This window comes from Teleopsis dalmanni, chromosome 1, assembly GCF_002237135.1.
Source record: "Teleopsis dalmanni isolate 2A chromosome 1, ASM223713v2, whole genome shotgun sequence".
Lineage (NCBI taxonomy): Eukaryota > Metazoa > Arthropoda > Insecta > Diptera > Diopsidae > Teleopsis > Teleopsis dalmanni.
Genome location: NC_051846.1, coordinates 98,537,208 through 98,554,352, shown reverse-complemented (window position 1 = coordinate 98,554,352; position 17,145 = coordinate 98,537,208). Strand labels below are relative to the sequence as shown.

At 33.4% G+C, this 17,145-nt stretch overlaps 3 protein-coding genes across 3 annotated transcripts; all 3 read right to left on the bottom strand.

The window, feature by feature from the left end:
* Positions 1-7,144: 7,144 nt before the first annotated feature.
* LOC119690260 lies at positions 7,145-7,762 on the bottom strand. The gene has a single exon (XM_038105284.1). It carries the CDS (start codon positions 7,760-7,762, stop codon positions 7,145-7,147), a length of 618 nt encoding a protein of 205 aa, XP_037961212.1.
* Positions 7,763-7,933: 171 nt separating this feature from the next.
* LOC119690250 lies at positions 7,934-9,895 on the bottom strand. Its single transcript, XM_038105273.1, has 2 exons — positions 8,340-9,895; positions 7,934-8,276 (listed from the first exon to the last, which is right to left on the bottom strand). Exons 1-2 carry the CDS (start codon positions 9,893-9,895, stop codon positions 7,934-7,936), a joined length of 1,899 nt encoding a protein of 632 aa, XP_037961201.1.
* A 66-nt stretch (positions 9,896-9,961) lies between these two features.
* Positions 9,962-11,113, bottom strand: LOC119690240. Its single transcript, XM_038105261.1, has one exon. It carries the CDS (start codon positions 11,111-11,113, stop codon positions 9,962-9,964), a length of 1,152 nt encoding a protein of 383 aa, XP_037961189.1.
* Positions 11,114-17,145: the final 6,032 nt, after the last annotated feature.

Below are 17,145 nucleotides of genomic sequence, written 5' to 3'. Positions count from 1 at the left end.
TCAGTTGTTTTATCTATCGGTACGTATTTTGGAGTTTCAACAGGATGATTGTCAATTCGTTGAGGAATATATTCTTCAACCTCGTTGTGAATATTTACAAAGGCTTCCCAAATCTGGGAGATGTTACTCGCTTCCTTTAGAGACATACAAAATTGATGTATGATGTTTATATATATTGAATAGAATATATTAAATGGATATGTTAAGAAAAAAAATACGAGTCTTCCCTTGGGTAAATGGCTCGACTTCGATTAAGTTTGATTGGCCAGGATCGCCATGTAATAATAAATTTATTTGTTTATATATTTCTTATTTTTAATCCTAGATTGTTACAGGATTTTTAGGAATCAGATTTTATTATTCCGTTAATATTAAATTCATTTTAGTGTTATTTATTATCCTGGGCTTCTACAAGATTTGTGAAGAGATTCCAGACGAAGTTATAAATTTCTTCTCTTTAAAATTAGCAGGAAGAAATCTGCCATTAATTAGGCATACTAAATGCCGAGACATAAATAAATGTAAGAATTGGTTTTAAGCTTCATCAGCTCAGTATTAATGCTGAATTTTATTATTGAATTCTTAAACTATTTATACAAATATTTTACTATAATGTACAATAATTTTTCTTAATCTGTATATAATTACGCTAACAAAAAAGTTTTTGTTCCCTTTTTAACTCTGTTGCCGTTGACATATATGGATAAATTTTATACCGTTGGAAAGGTGAAGACGTGCAGAAGTTCACAACGTTATTTTTTTGCATGTACATTAATGGAAACATAGGTAAAAATGCGTTAGCGCAAATTTAGCGACTACAGCAACGAAATACATGTGGTTTTAAATGTTTTTTGTTTTTGTAGCGAATTGTGTATTGTTTACGGTAGATTTATGTGTGCTATTTTTTTCCACTTTTAATTGTGTTTGGACTTTCCATGTTGCAAAACTGAATTCTGTTACAATCACATTTTTAATGCACATTAAATTTCATGTACTGTTTGTGAAAAAAAAAACACAATGAAGTGGAAATACACTTTGGTATCATTCGTTTTATTTTGGTGAGTTTGAAATTTTTAGATTAATTTCAAGTGCATTGTGTGATAGTTAAATTTTTTACCATTTTTTTTTTCAAGGTTAATTAGTTGGTTGAATCGACAGTAACAACACTTCAATTCGAGAGATAATTTCTTCGCATGATTTGACGATATCCCATTGCTTTCTTTATTATTGGTGAGTTTATTTTTTTCTTTACTTTCAATTTGTGAAGAAAATTGTGAACGTAATTTGTATTTCTGGTAGCTGATATTTATTACTAATCAGTAGGAAACAAAGAAATAGAGAAAATATGCAATTGATAAGAACACGAAATGTAATTCATACTAAAAATTTAAATTTAATTCAAATTGATAATAATGTTGATAATAATTCAGTTCCTTTGCGAAGTTTGTTCAAATGTGCATTGTTTGAAATACCGCCTAATTTTGATTCCCTTCATATTGGTTCTATGAACTTGTGTTGTGGTTCCGAGTAGATGTTGTTGCTTCCTCTTTAACCAAACAATATACACCTAGTTGAGGATGTTGAGGTGATGGTGATGATGATATAGTCCTCCCAGAAAACCCGTAAAAATAATACCCTGTTCTTTAGTTATACAATGACACAATTACTTTATTTATTTCAATATATATCCGCGCTACTACGCTTCACTTTTCACTTTTTACACTCTCCAGTTCAAATTTTGAACTCGTCTTATATACCTAAACTTGATGCAAAAATCCAATATATGACCTAGTTACTTTATTGGGTTTTTCCCATAGTTGTATAATTTATTTTGCTAAATTCGCAAAGTTTTATTATTACAAGAATGCTCCACATATTTTTGCAATTCTTCCGTATTCAATAGGGGTATTCACTCTCTCTTGCAAACTCATTGCAAGGTGCACGAAATGCACAGATTGTACGAGAATGCAAATAACAACAAAATACACGCACAAAATTTCGTGCAATTGCGTGCAATCTTCCAATGCTGAAACCTATGTATATTTGCTTGCAAAAAAACAGAAATGGCAGAAATCAGCTGTTTTGACATTTGTTGTTTCTCATTTTTAAATTTGAATTTGGTAGCGAAAGGTAAGTTTGTTAATATATTATACAAATTTTGATTATTTAAAATTTTTGCGATGTATTTTTAGATAAAAATGGAGGACGGAGCACCAGCTAATAAAAAAAAAAGGTTGCAGCCACACAAGAAGTGGACGGAGCGAGAAGTGCTCCAAATAATAGAATTTCTGCAGGAGGAAGCAGAATTTGAGGTTAATTCCTGTTTTTATTTGTATAACTCTTAATTAATTTTTATTTTTAATTTTACAGACTCCAACTGCACAATTTTTTTATAAAAAATTTTTAGAAAAGACTCAGTTGGATGCAACGTGGGACCTTGTACGGTGGAAGGTACGGCATCTAAAGGCGCAGTATCGAAAAGCGAACGACTGGCTTGCCGCAACTGGCGCAGGACTGTTAAATGAATCGGACGGCAGTACTATTGACGGTTAGTAAAATTTCGAGATATGTTAATCTATGGCTATGCATGCGTTTCGTTCAATGATTTAAAACGATGTGGCCATTAATTAAGTTTTCACAAATATAATATTATATACATATACATTTGTGAATTAATTTATCTATTTATCAATTTCAGCGAAACTTACGAAAATGTGTCCACACTTTGAACTTTTGAATGAAGTGTTTGGACGCATGTCTAATTTTGAGCCGCTTGTAATATGTACGGACACATTGCTAGAGCCACCAGTTAGTTCTGCGCTAGGAGACGAAGTTCATTTTATTGAATCGTCTGCAGATAACGCATCATCCAGCTCTGCGCCGAAAGTCGTGCGTTCTGCCGTGCAAAGCCCCACTACCCCACTCGCATCCCCTAAAATTGCTAAAAAAGGTTCAAATTCTGCCATAAGCCAGCTAGCTGCTGTACAAAGAGAAAAACTCGTATTTGAGGAAAAAACGTTAGATTTCGAAAAAATAAAACACGAGACATATAGCAAAATTGAGGAGCGGAAAATTGCTATTGAAGAAAAAAAAATTGAAATGGAAGATAAGTGGAGGGATAGGGACATGGAATTGAAACGATTGGAACTGGAAATGAAAGAAAGAATTGCAAAATATGAAATCGATAAAAAATATAACAAATAACTATTTTTATTATACTAATTATTTTTATATTATATAATATATATATACGTTTTTAAACATTATTATTGTTTTGAAATAAACCTACTGGAAAAAAAGTAATGTCGCAATTGACTTCTTAATTATATATTTAATATATATGTAAAATTATAAGCGTTTTTATAATTGGGTTTTGTGATCTTTATTTGAATTTCTTTAATTTATACAATTGAATTTATACAATTTCGGTTATTGATTGTTTAATTACTTTTTTGTGTGTACCCGTGTGTTGACACGTTCGCGATCGAAAATCAAGAGACAGAATCAAATCAACGGAGTTTACTTGCAGCCAAAAAATATAACAAAAAATTGCTCATCTCGAGCGCAAAAAACAAAAGGCAATAAAAACAAGAATTAGAACCGTTGGTTTGATTACATCTTATACAGGGTTAGTTAGATAAATTAATTAACCATATATTAACCATATAAAATATTATATATGAATTATATAATATATTAATTATAATAATTTAATTATACAATATATGATTTACAATAGATTAAAATATAATAAAATATAATATATAAATCATATAACACATCAATTATAATAATTCTACAGAATCTTACAATATTAACAATTTGACTTTAACCGCTCTAACAATATATACATATATGTATGTTTTCTATATTTGTATTCGTGAATTATTGATTGCCGAACATTAAATTATACAAAAATTTCCGCTTCGAAGCTCCTTCATTGGTTCTCTGACTAGCCTCATTCTGCATAAGCTCATCAGATTCTTCGTCGTTGTCATGTACGTAATCCACGTGTTCCGTATCATCACATGAAGGTCGCAAAATGTTGTGCAATATGCAACAAACAAGGAACCAATTTGAACAAAAATTATGACTTGTATCATTCTGAATACGGATTCTTAACTCCTTAAGACTACCGAAGCGTTCCTTCAGAAGTCCAAAACAATGTTCAATCCTTACACGAAATCTGCTATGGCGTAAGTTAAAAGTTTTACGTTTGGAGTAGTCAAGCTGTTGGGAGTTTGACCGAAACGGAGTTATAAGAGGTTTAAGTAATGGATAAGCAGAATCGCCTGCTAACCATTGTTCCGAAGAAAATAAAGAATTTTCTTGGATGCATAGAGCGCTTCTACGAAACATGCGAGCATCATGTGCACTTCCATAGTGACCAACTGCGACATGTCGAATCTTCAGCTGATAGTCACATACGACTTGTGCTTTTATTGAATACACTCTATTTTTTGAAAAATAGGATGTATGGTTAACCACTGGTGCTTCGGCAAGTTTTATTTCAGTACCGTCAATATATCCAATGCAATGTGGAAGCTCATGATAGGTTTTCTCCACTATATCTTGTCGTTCAGCTACATCTGGCCACGTTATAAATTTGGTTTGCAGCTCCAATATGGAGCGAAAGACTCTTCGGGTTATCTTATAAATTGTTTCCCCATCTCCAACACCAAATAATGTAGCGACTTTACGAATAGCCGCATTTTCGCCTGATGAACCCAAACGATATAAAACAATAGCAAGTTGAAGATCGAGCGGGAATTGTTGAATTGAATGTGAATTAGTGAACTCCGCGCTAGTGTTTATTAGTGAGAGTATTAAGGAAAATTCGTTCCAATTTACTCTAAGCATCTGACGAAAACGGCCTTCATCAAATTCTTGAAGAATGGTAGATCTCCATTGAATAGATTTGGGTACGGGTTGGTGATTTCCGTGATGGTTTACTAAAGTAAACAAAAGGTCTTCATTTAATTGCTCCATCACTTCCCAGTAATTTGCATCATCTAACAAATAGAAACTATACAGTAGTGAAAACTACATTAACAACATGTTAATACCTTCAATCAAAATATTAAAAGCACTATTTTCAATTAAAAAATCTATACATTTTTGTATTTCACTTGTTCGCGGCATTGTTATACTTTTATTTTTCTTTGCTCAATGTGAATCGACTGCAAAAACAGCTGATTCATTTTGATGATACAATTCTGCAACAGAGGTGTTCTCGCAGTCTTGCAGTTTTTGCATAGCATTCTTGCATTTCGTGCTCCCTGCAATGAGTTTACAAGAGAGAGTGAATACCCCTAATATTTTCAAAGTCACTTACATCATGACACCAATTACTAATCAAATACCAAAAACCAGCATTTCTTATCGTCGAACTGACGGTCTGATGCTTTGGTTCTAGTCAATAACTGCCCAGATGCAAACAATCTTGCCTATTTTTAGGAAAATATACGATCAACTAAAATCGTACACAAATAAAAATATTACACGTATTTCACAGAGAAATTGCAAAACGTAAAGTTAAATGGACTAATTATTTAACTCATAACATTCCTTCCCCCTATGAAGAACATTGTGGCACACAATGTTACATATCTAACGGTCTATATTAAACTTGCATCAAATTTAAGTTCACATTAAATATTTGTGATTGTTCTTAAAATTATAAAATATTTATAATTATTACTCTACAATAGTTATATTTTATCACTAATCAAAAATTTACATGTTTTAAGTTTACAATAAAAAAAAAATATTATGTGTACCAAGAAGAATTTTTCTTAGAGAAACTAAACCGAAAAATAGACGACAAAAAAAAACACGTTGGTTTTTATTTCGGGTTTGATCAAGACTGATCGTTTTTTATTAAAAACTTACATTGTGCAACAGGGTTGCCAATAATACAAAAACTTTCGTTATTTTGTATTGTTACCCAACATCCCGGCCTCCTTGAAAGGACTTTCAATAGGTAAAATGGCTAGTTTGTGGATAGGTCTGCGAATGATGCCCTTTGAGGTACGTACGTCAACTACTCTGACATGCTCGTCCTTGCCTGGTATGACCTTCAGAACTCTTCCGAGTTGCCAATGTAGTGGAGGCACATTGTCTTCATGAATTGACACCATTGCATTGGGCATGATATTTGGTATTTCACAGGTCCATTTTGTGCGCATCTGTAGCTCATTTATGTATTCATGAGACCACCGCTTCCAAAATGATTGTTTCAAACCGATGATGAGGGACTACTTGTCGAGCATGTTAGTATTAGCAGATTCCGTCCGCTCCGGTAACGCCTTTAGAGAGCACCCAATCAAAAAATGGGCAGGAGTCAATGCTTCGTAGTCGCTAGGATCCGGCGAAAGTGGTGTCAATGGTCGAGAGTTGAGAATAGCTTCTATCTCGGTTGTTACTGTTGACAGCTCCTCAAATGTTAACTTAGTAGTCATCAAACTTCTATATAAGTGCCCTTTTGCGGATTTAACTGCAGCCTTCCAAAGACCGTCAAAATGAGGTGCCCTGGGAGGAATAAAATGAAAATTAATGAATTCAGACGCGCAGTACTGAATGATAGACGATTGGGTTATTTTATTAAACAAGAATGACTTTAGTTCTGTCAATTGATTCGAAGCCCCAACAAAATTGGTTGCATTATCGCAAAATATATCACTTGGTAAGCCTCTCCTGCCAATCATTCTTTTTAATGCTGCAATGAACGCGTCTGTTGACAAACTTGATACAACTTCGATGTGTACTGCTTTTGTTGCCATACAAATAAAAATGGCGATATAAGTTTTGTATGGAGGCTTCCCTCTTATACGTAAATACGTGTTGAATGGTCCACAAAAATCTATACCACAGCGCGCAAACGGCCGTGACGGTGTGAGACGTTCTACCGGTAAATTGCCCATCATCTGTTGCAATAGTTTTGGCTTATAATGCACGCAGTGAACACATTGTCTGACTACTCTTCGAGCAACTTCTCTGGCGTTTATAATCCAAAACTCTAAACGAATGAGTGCCACTAGTGCCTTAGGTCCAGCATGATAATTCTTACGATGCAAGTAACGAACATAACGTATGACGAATTCAGATTTGCTAGTTTGCTAGGCAGCAAGATAGGATGTTTACGTTATTTTGCAAGATCAGCCAATTCTAATCGTCCACCATCCTTTATCAGCTTATACCCACCGGTATCTTCAATAAATGGGTTGAGGTATTTTAATGAACCTTTTGTTATAGATCCTCGATTCAATAAATAAATATCTTCAGCAAAGTACTGTGCTTGTATATTTAAAATGATGCATCGAAAGGCGTAGTCTAATTCTTCATGAGTAAGGACTTCTGTAAAGACATTGCGGTTGAACTTCTTCTTATAATGATGATACCAACGAAACAACCAAGCCAGTACACGAACAGCCGTTGTATGTGAGCTATACTTATCAATAATATCTATGACATAATTGGTTGATACAGTTACCTTGAATGCTGCTTTTCGTTTTTCCTTATTGACTTCTTCAAAATCCAAGTTGTCGTTTTTGTTTGCAGGCCACTTATACATCTCTTGACGAAGAAATGAAGGTCCTTTAAACCAAATAGAATTAGTGAGATCCTTAACAGTGCTGCCTCTTGACACAATGTCTGCTGGATTACAATTTGTGTGGACATATCTCCAATGTGAACCTGCGGTGAGGTCTTGAATCTCAGAAACTCTATTGCCTACGAAGGCAGACAGTGTGGCCGAATGCATTTTGAGCCAATGTAATTCGATTTGGGAATCAGACCATAGATAGACGACCGTATCAAACTTTTCGAAGAGCGATTTAATTTTGTTGTAAAGTCTTGCAAGTAGCAGTGCTCCACAAAGTTCTAATTTTGGAAGCGATTGTTTTTTTAGCGGAGCTACTCTAGATTTGGCTACTTATAGTTGAACCTCTATGAGGTTGGAATCATCTGTGACGCGAATGTAACTGCGGCAACCATATGCGCGAATCGATGCATCGCAGAACCCATGGAGCTGAATTGCTTTTGCTTTTGGTTTTAGACAGTACCTTGGAATGGTAATGGTGTTCAATGATGACAAATCGTGACAAAGCCTTTCCCATGCTGAATGTAAATTTTGAGGAATGGATTCGTCCCAATCCAATTTAAGCAGCCATAGCTCTTGCAATAATATTTTAGTTGATATGGTTATTGGAGCTAATAGTCCTAATGGGTCGAATAGTGACGACGCAATTGATAAAATAGTTCTTTTTGCGATGCGGCTGATAGAGTTTGATTTAACATTAAATGAAGGAATAAATACATCCTTATCTTGATCCCATTACAGTCCCAATGTGCTGGTAATAACATCCGAACCTATATTGAGATCTTTGATAGTAGTGTCATCTCTAAAAGCTTGATGATTTGAGTGCCATTTAGCTAATTCGAAACCTCCCTGTTTTAGAAGCTCTTCCAATTCGTATTTTATTTGATGTAACTCAGAAAGAGAATCTGCACCATGCAATAAGTCATCAACATAAAACGAAGATTTGATTACTTCAGCTGCAATCTTGAATTGATTCACATATTGATGCGCTATATACAATAGGCAACGAATGGCAAGGTACGGTGCAGCAGCTGTTCCATATGTAACTGTGTTGAGCTGGAAAGTACGAATATTGGTAGATGGTGAACTTCTCCAAAGAATGTACTGAAATTTTCTATTTTCAGGATCAATCAGAATTTGCCTATACATCTTCACTATGTCAGCAGTAAGAGCGAATCGAAATAAGCGAAAACGTAACAAGAGGATGACCAATTCAGTTTGCAGAGTAGGTCCAATCATCAAAATATCATTGAGAGATTTCTGAGAAGAGGTTCGACATGATGCGTCGAATACGACTCTTAATTTCGTCGAGGTGCTGGTTGGCTTCAATACGCAATGATGCGGAATGTAATAATGAGGTTCATCAATATTTGGATCTTTTACCTCAATCATGTGACCAAGGTTTTGATATTCTTCCATAAAGGCAACATATTGCGTTTTGAGCTCAGGCGACCGTGACAATCGATTTTCTTGTACAATAAATCTGCGCAACGCTGTACCGTATGAACTGCCTAAACACTGAGGACTATCCTTAAATGGCAACCTTACCATAACTCTACCTGCATTTGTTCTGCATACTGTTTCTGAAAACAAATGATCACAAACTTGTTGTTCACTAGTCCAAGCATGTGGAGTGATCGAGACTTCTTCTAGCTTCCATAAACGTTCTAACTTTTCCTCGACAGAGTCAATTGATGAAAGGAGACAAGTTGAATTATTAACGCATTGTGAAACATCATATCTACCTGAAACAATCCAGCCCAAAATAGTTTTCTGTAACGTTGGTAATCCTAATCCAAGTTTAATCTGGCCTACTGACAGGACACTAAAAAAGCTTTCAGTGCCAAGCAGTAAATCAATACGGGTTGATTTGTAAAATTGTTCGTCAGCAAGGTTAATATTTGGTGGTACGTACCAAGTTGAGATGTTTATTTCAGAATCTGGTTGATACGCAATATGTGATGTTATACAGAATGTCAATGGAAGTTGAAAAGCCGTGAATCGAGATTTGATAGTAGTTGATACCTTTGATGTAATTCTTGTCGATGAATTTCCGATGCTGTTAATTTCAATATTATGCTTGGCCATGGGTATGCGAAGTTTTTGAGCGAAATCATTAGTGATGAAGTTCACCTGTGAACACGAATCTAGTAACGCCCTACCCAATTGATAGCATCCAGATGCATCCTGTATTAGAACTAGCGGTGTAGCTAAGATGACATTACTTGTCGATGACTTCTCTAAATGTGTATGCGTCACAGCATCTCTAGAAGTAGTAGCTACAGCTGACACCATTGATGACTGTGGAGTAGGATGAACTGAGTTGAAAGGTGTTGTAGCATTGAAGGTGTTGCTACGATGTTACAAGGTGTGATGTTGATCTGAACAAATCTTACAACTATAAGTTGATGGACAGTTAGAACGTTGATGTCCTTTTGATAAACAATTGATGCACAGTGTGAATCGCTTTACAGTGTCAAAACGTTGTGCAGTTGATAAACTTTCAAACCGTTCACAGCCATTGAGCTTGTGATTCGCACTTGAACAAAATATACAAGAAGATTTAGTGCAAGAAAAAGCATAATCTTTGTGAGATTTTTTTATTTTTGACAATTTATCATTGGTGTGCACATCTGATACACAAGGAGACGTTTTATCCAGAGATTGAAGATATTGACAATGTCTCTCTAAAACGGCACTACAATCGTTCCAACATGGCAACCTTTTGAAATCCAACGATTCCTTCCACTTTCTTCTCGTCCCTTCGTCACACTTTTGCATCACAATATGAATCAACATTGCTTGTGCAATGTCACGTTCCGAACCCAATGATAGCAGTGAACTATAAATTGTTGACGCAGTATCGATTAAACTTCGCAATTTATCACCTTCTGGTTTGGACGTACCAGGAAGATCGAAAAGGGCTGATACGTTTTCCATAAAAATAAGCGTTGGATTGTCATATCTATCCTTCAATCTATTTAAAGCCTTTGAATAATTTTCATTTGTGACTTGAAACGCGTTGACCGTTTCTAACGATGGGCCATGCAGACAAGTCAGCAAATAATTAAACTTTTCCAGATTAGATAAAGTTGATTCTCGATCAATGATTTGGGTAAATGTCGTTATAAAATTCTTGAATTCGGAATATTTACCATTGAATGAAGGTAATTGTAACGGTGGTAGTTTCGATGTTGATTGGTGGATGGTGATGTTACCATCAGATATTGATGTATTGTGGAACTCGTCTCCCAACTGCGATTGAATAGCCATCTTTGCATTGATGTAAAGCTCCTCCAAATCTGATCGGCAATTATCTTCTGGATCTAAGGCCTCGATGCTCGATTGCGTGGTCAATATCTGTTTGAAGTAAGCCTCTAATATCGCTAAGCGACATTTTAGTTCAGCATGTGGAAGTACATTTCCCTCATTCCTTGCGGATTCAATATAATTCTTAATTCGTGTCATGCTTTTTTTAGTGTTGGCTCTTTGCTGCTTTAATTTTTCTGCCATTGTGACGTAAAAATATAATGTACAAAATAAATGCACCAAATACAGCAACAACTCGTTAAGTAAATGATAATTGAAAATTGACGATGATCGCAGTAGCAGCAACAGTATAAGAACTCCAAACAAATGCAGCAAGCAGCGACAGACTAACTGCAAAGAACCGTAAAACAAACGGCAATAAACTATAAAGCGAGTCGGCGACGATGGCCTTGAATTAAACACGAGATTTAATTTAAATATAATTATATGGAGCACAAGAACCGTAGAACAAACGGCAGTAACAATGCAACAAAATGGCGACGACGACCTGAAAATGATACAAGAACCGTAAAACGAACGGCAGCTACAAAGCAACAAAACGGCGACGACGGCCCGAAAATGAGACTGTTCTAGTTTTTATTATTAAATATACAATATATATTATGTATTTAATATATATTAAATATATCACTTTCAAATGCCTAATTATACTTTGTCAAGTATCTATCGTGCCCCACGTTTGGCGCCAAAAAATGTACCAAGAAGAATTTTTCTTAGTGAAACTAACCGAAAAATAGACGACAAAAAAACACGTTGGTTTTTACTTCGAGTTTGATCAAGACTGATCGTTTTTTATTAAAAACTTACATTGTGCAACAGGGTTGCCAATAATACAAAAACTTTCGTTATTTTGTATTGTTACCCAACACATAGTATTTTTTTTTGTTATTATTTTATCAATTACACAATATAAATTGTTTAAAAATTTTTCAATTTCTTCCATATTATTATAAAATTGAAATTTTAATAAATTTTCTAAAACTTCAACGGATTCATTAATATTATGATAATAATTTGATACATTTGTTATAGAAGCATTAAATATTAAATTTTGTCGTTCTACAGTACTTAAATACAAATATAATTCATTAAAATTTAAATTATTAATATAATTATGAATTATTCTAATACAATTTTTAATTAAAATAGAATTAATATCCCAGAAACGAAATTCAGATTCTAAACAAACTGACGTATTTAATATGTGCTGAATTGGTGCTGTAGGATGTTGCTTTAAGAAATTTATTATTTTGTCTCCCTTTCCTCTTTTTTTGTGCCGGGAATGTTGTTGATCTGTTTCGAAGCAGCTAGTAACAGTTTCATTACTAATTGATAATTGGGATCCAACGGAAATTGTAGAATGAACGTCGATCTGTAGTTGGCTTCCTTCCACCATTCCGTTTTCGGCTTCTTGCAAATCTTGGAAAAATCGAACAAATCCAACTTCACTACCTGGAAACCACGTTCTCCCGGCGAAGTTTACGTACAAGTACACCCTTTCATCTTTTTGCAAATAGACTGCGAGATAGAGCCAATGCTCGATCGAAAACTTTCAGCTGAAAAAGACCCGTCGAGCAAATCTTCTATTGATTTGTTGTCGTTCGAGATATTTGGTAAATGACATATGCAGGAATTGTTGGAATAATTGCAGTGGTGGACAACGTGGATATGGTCTCCATGGTGCGAGATGAGCAAGATGGTCCCTGAAAATTTTCTGCATAACTGTTCAGGATCCAATCCGATGTTTCTATAGTTATGGTCGCTTCGGTAAATATCGTGGACGATTCGAGACCTAAGAGACTTTGTACTAAATACGTTAAAGAGCACTTTCCTAATTCTTTCTTTTGGTCCATCATTATTTTCTGAATTGATTGAGTGTAACCCATCAATGTATAAATAACTCTTTTCGCTTCGTATTGTTTCGCCTTCAGTGCCAAAGGGATCATCATTTCCAATGTTGTCACACAATGAAGTAGGTAATCCGGTGTCCACATCGCCAAAATCATTGATAGAATCAAGATATGACTGCAATTCGTTGATAAGACTTGAGCTTTCTTGATCTCCTCTTCCGCATTCACTTTTATTTTCTTCAAGGGTTTCTCTTCTTTTTCTTCCCGTTTCCTCTTCTTCGTCTCCTTCATTATAGTTGTTTTCACTTCTGGTGTGTTCGGAAGAACTTGTATCTCCGTCAGAAAAGGTTGTCCACAAGTGATCTCTTCCTCGTTTTCGCTTCCTGTATGATTCGGAGTTGCATCGTCCAAAATTAACGGTTCTCTTAACAATGTTTTTTTCGACATCGACATGTTCCGGTGAATATGTGTAACTGCAAACGCTAGAATTACTATTGTCTTCGTCACTATTAAATGACATTTAACAATTCTATAAAACTTTTACAACTTTTATACTAAAATTTTACGTAATTATTATTATTGTAAATTAATTAATATTAATTTAATACTTGAAATCTAAAAATCAACACTTAAGATTTGAATTTGCGTTGGTAAAGATAATAACACATATTGACGACGACGACGACAGATTCGGTGATTTCTTTATGTTTACTGCTTTTTCTGTTTAAAATGGATTAAGTTTGTTAATATTAAAGGCATTATGACGTTTTTAGCTAAACCACCACGTCATTTACAATGTAGAAAAAACAACTATTTTCCAGGAAAAAGTTGTCAGTATTTAAAATCCTAATATGCCCATAATTATTTTCAGTCAAATTTAATACTTATTTTGGTATTTTAGTTTTAAGAACTTAAATATAAGAGATAATATATTGAAATAAAATGAATTTTTATCCAAATTAAGCATTTTATCGAAAAAAATGATTGTTAATTAAAAATTGAGTCACTAACGGGGTGAAAATAATGCTAAAGCTATGCTTGCTGTGCTAATAATAATCGTGACTGTATGTATTCAAGGCTTTATTTTGGTTTGTAGTTTGTTTAAGGTGTTTCTCATTTAAAAATTTTTTTTTTCTGATAAAATTTTATTTGTTTTGCAAATTTCTATAAACAAGAAACTTTCTTATTATTGTCTAAACCTTTCTCAACCAAAATAGTACATTTCTGTTCAGTGGCTGTTAAGTTGGAATACTGTTCAAACTTTTGTAGATTTATATCTTATTTTGTGATTTACGACATCTTTTAATAACGATATTAAAATTTGTTTCTAAAAACAATGAAGGAATAGCAGTTGATGATTATTTATAAAATTTTAAGTACGTGCCATTATAGACTGCATATGAGCATTATAGACTTGTGTTCTACTTTGAAAGCTTTTAGCCAAGATTCTCTATAAGTACCGAAATGGAAAAAATCTACGAGTTCCAAAGTTGCTGGAACAAAACTGAATGCAGCACTCTTTTCCCTCTTTTTCAAAATTAAATTGGATACATTTGTTTCTTTAAGATTATGACCTAATTTATAATACTATTATAAAATAAATATCAAGAATAATGCTAATTCGTCCGTCACTTCTCTATGGTTGTGTGGCGTTTAGCTTCAAACACTACTATTTACCAGCTAGAAATTGCACAAAGCCAGCCTCTGTGAAGATTGTGCAAAGTTCCATGGTATCCGTGGTACATTAGGACGAACTACATCCTCAGGGACATAAAGATTGATCCGATCAAAAAATATCTGAAGGATAGAGCCCTGAAATTATTTACGAAAACTGACAGACTTACCAACACTGCGTTATCAAATCTCAAAATGGTTACAGGCTCCTCGGGGAGATTTGCAAATCTGAGGTCAATCAAGCCAGTATAAAATTTTAGCAAAAACCAAATTTAGAATAATTTGGAAACACACATAGCCAATCATATATTTAAAAAAGACATGCACAAAAAATATTCTGTAAGTGTACCATAACAAAGAAGAATAAAAAAGTACTTGTCTATCCGGTCCATACATAAAAAACTTTACTTCGTCTTTGGCTCACTTTTTATACATGAATAAGCAAAGTATGCATTTGCTCTAATATCAGAATTTTTTTTACTTAGTTTTGGCTAAGCAAAATATATTGTGTAAGATATTGGTTTTATTGGTGACTACTAGTATTGATCATAACATACATGAAATAAGTCGATTATTTATACGTGTGAACAGACATGATTATCACATTGCCTGTATCCACGGTTGCCACATGTGGTGCTTTAGCACCAAAATTGATACTTTTTTCTCGTATGGTACTCTGGCACTCGTTTTTAGAAAACGGTACTTTTTTGAATAGCGAACTGTTTTGTACATAAAATGGTACTTTTTTGAAGCGCGAACTTAATTATATAAGTTAACAAACAAAATTTAAAAATAGATAAGTAGCCTCTCTGAAAGTGCGGGTGGATCTATCATCTTTGCTTTGCAGGTGCATAGGCGCAACATGAGTAGAGCTTATTATTACGATTAGTATTAATTAAGAAGCGATAAAACAAAGAGCTACAAAAAATAATATTTTTTTATTTAATTTATATAATATTGCCACACCTACCCTCCCAAATAAAACCAAATAATAGTGTGTAATATATTTCTATGTTTTTAGATGACACCTTTTTAGAATTTATGATATTTTTACAGATGGAAAACACACTTAATTTTCTATAGGTTTGTTACAGACCTTCTTGATTTCGCTTATATTCTCTAAAAGTAAAATTAATGTTGCATATTTTTAGAGCAATTGTACGATCAACTTAGAACGTATGAACGTAAATCTTGAACAGTAACAAATACTGTATTTCATGGGCGAGGAACATCATTAAAAAAAAAATTAATAAAATCAAGTCAGTATTTTTACACATAACAGTACAAAGATGTAAAGTGAGTTGATGCAATAGAAAGTTCAATAAAATTGTGACTTTTAGAACGATAATAAGTTTTATTGAATACAAAATAAACGTTAGCAATTCGGAAATACATAAATACAACACAACACAATATCAGCAACAATGTGTAAGTGTGAAAGGAACTCATTTGGATATTTGGATAATTTTTGTTTATTTAAAATATAGTTTTCTTGTTATATTTTCTTCGAATACAAAAAAAAACAGAACTGGCCACATCAATAGTTAAATTTGGTTCATGTTTTTTTTTTGTTTTGTTATAATAATCAGCATAAATAGTAAAGCTACCCAGAAGCACGAATGACGTCATTGCGGTCTAATTTTGTTTTCTTTAATTATTAAGTTGTTTACAAGAAGAAAAAATGAATAATATTTTTATATTATTGGTGTGCCATATATTCTTGTTGAAATATGTATGCATAAATATAATTATCCATAAATTGCCATAAATGATATTTTCTTTTTTATGCTGTTTTGTTTTGTTTATAGAGTTTTTTTTGTATGATCAATAATTTATTGTTTTTTATATAAGTAATTTAATTTTTTTGCATAACATTCGTATAATATTCGAATGAATTTTTAAGTAATAATTATTTTTTTTCTTGAGTTCAGTCTTTTTGTTTAATTATCTTATAGTTATAATCATTATTGCATTTTTTTAATAATTATAATAAAGAATTATGAAATACGTACATTAAATTTTTTTTCTTTCTTCTTTATTTACCTTTATTTCTCTTTATTTTTACACAAGAAAAAAATGTAAGTAAGGATCAGTAGGCAGTAAAATAATCATGTCAGAATAGATTGTTGATAATGCTGGTACTAGTGTCCTAATAACAGACAGAGATAAATGTAGTGTTACGATAAATAATTTTGAGTCACATCATAACTTATAGGCAAAAAGGAAGGGCAGACTCAACTGGATTATGCTGACAGGGGGTTAGGTTAGTAATTTTTGTGTAATATTGGTTTAGGTCTTATTTGAAAGAAATAGCAAGATCATTTTTATCTTGATTTATGTCCGGTGTGTGCTGCTGTAGCAAGAAATGCCCTCCAATGATGTTGTAAGTAATCATCTACTGGCACAACTGCTAATCATTTCTACGTAGAATTTGCTGGAAATAGTGTTTTAATTTTTATTCTATTGCGTCAGTTTAAAGTTAGAGATGATTCTTCAGCCACCAGCGATATCTTTTATTTTAGTCTGGATGATCCTCTATACGGAGGTTTTTAAAAAACTTTCGAAGCAAGATACCATTATTGAGTTTCTATATTAGGCCTTTTCTTTTGTAAGCATATTACAAAAGAACAACTGCTTATTTTAAAAATAACATATGAAACAACAACAATGCTGGTTTATATAGTCCAACCT

Coding starts and splice junctions, on each gene's coding strand:
- LOC119690260 (XM_038105284.1), bottom strand. CDS start 7,762: ATGCATTCGGCCACACTGTCTGCCTTCGTAGGCAATAGAGTTTCTGAG.
- LOC119690250 (XM_038105273.1), bottom strand. CDS start 9,895: ATGGTGTCAGCTGTAGCTACTACTTCTAGAGATGCTGTGACGCATACA. Junction 8,277..8,339: donor ATTACCAGCACATTGGGACT/GTAATGGGATCA, acceptor AAACTCTATCAG/CCGCATCGCAAAAAGAACTA.
- LOC119690240 (XM_038105261.1), bottom strand. CDS start 11,113: ATGGCAGAAAAATTAAAGCAGCAAAGAGCCAACACTAAAAAAAGCATG.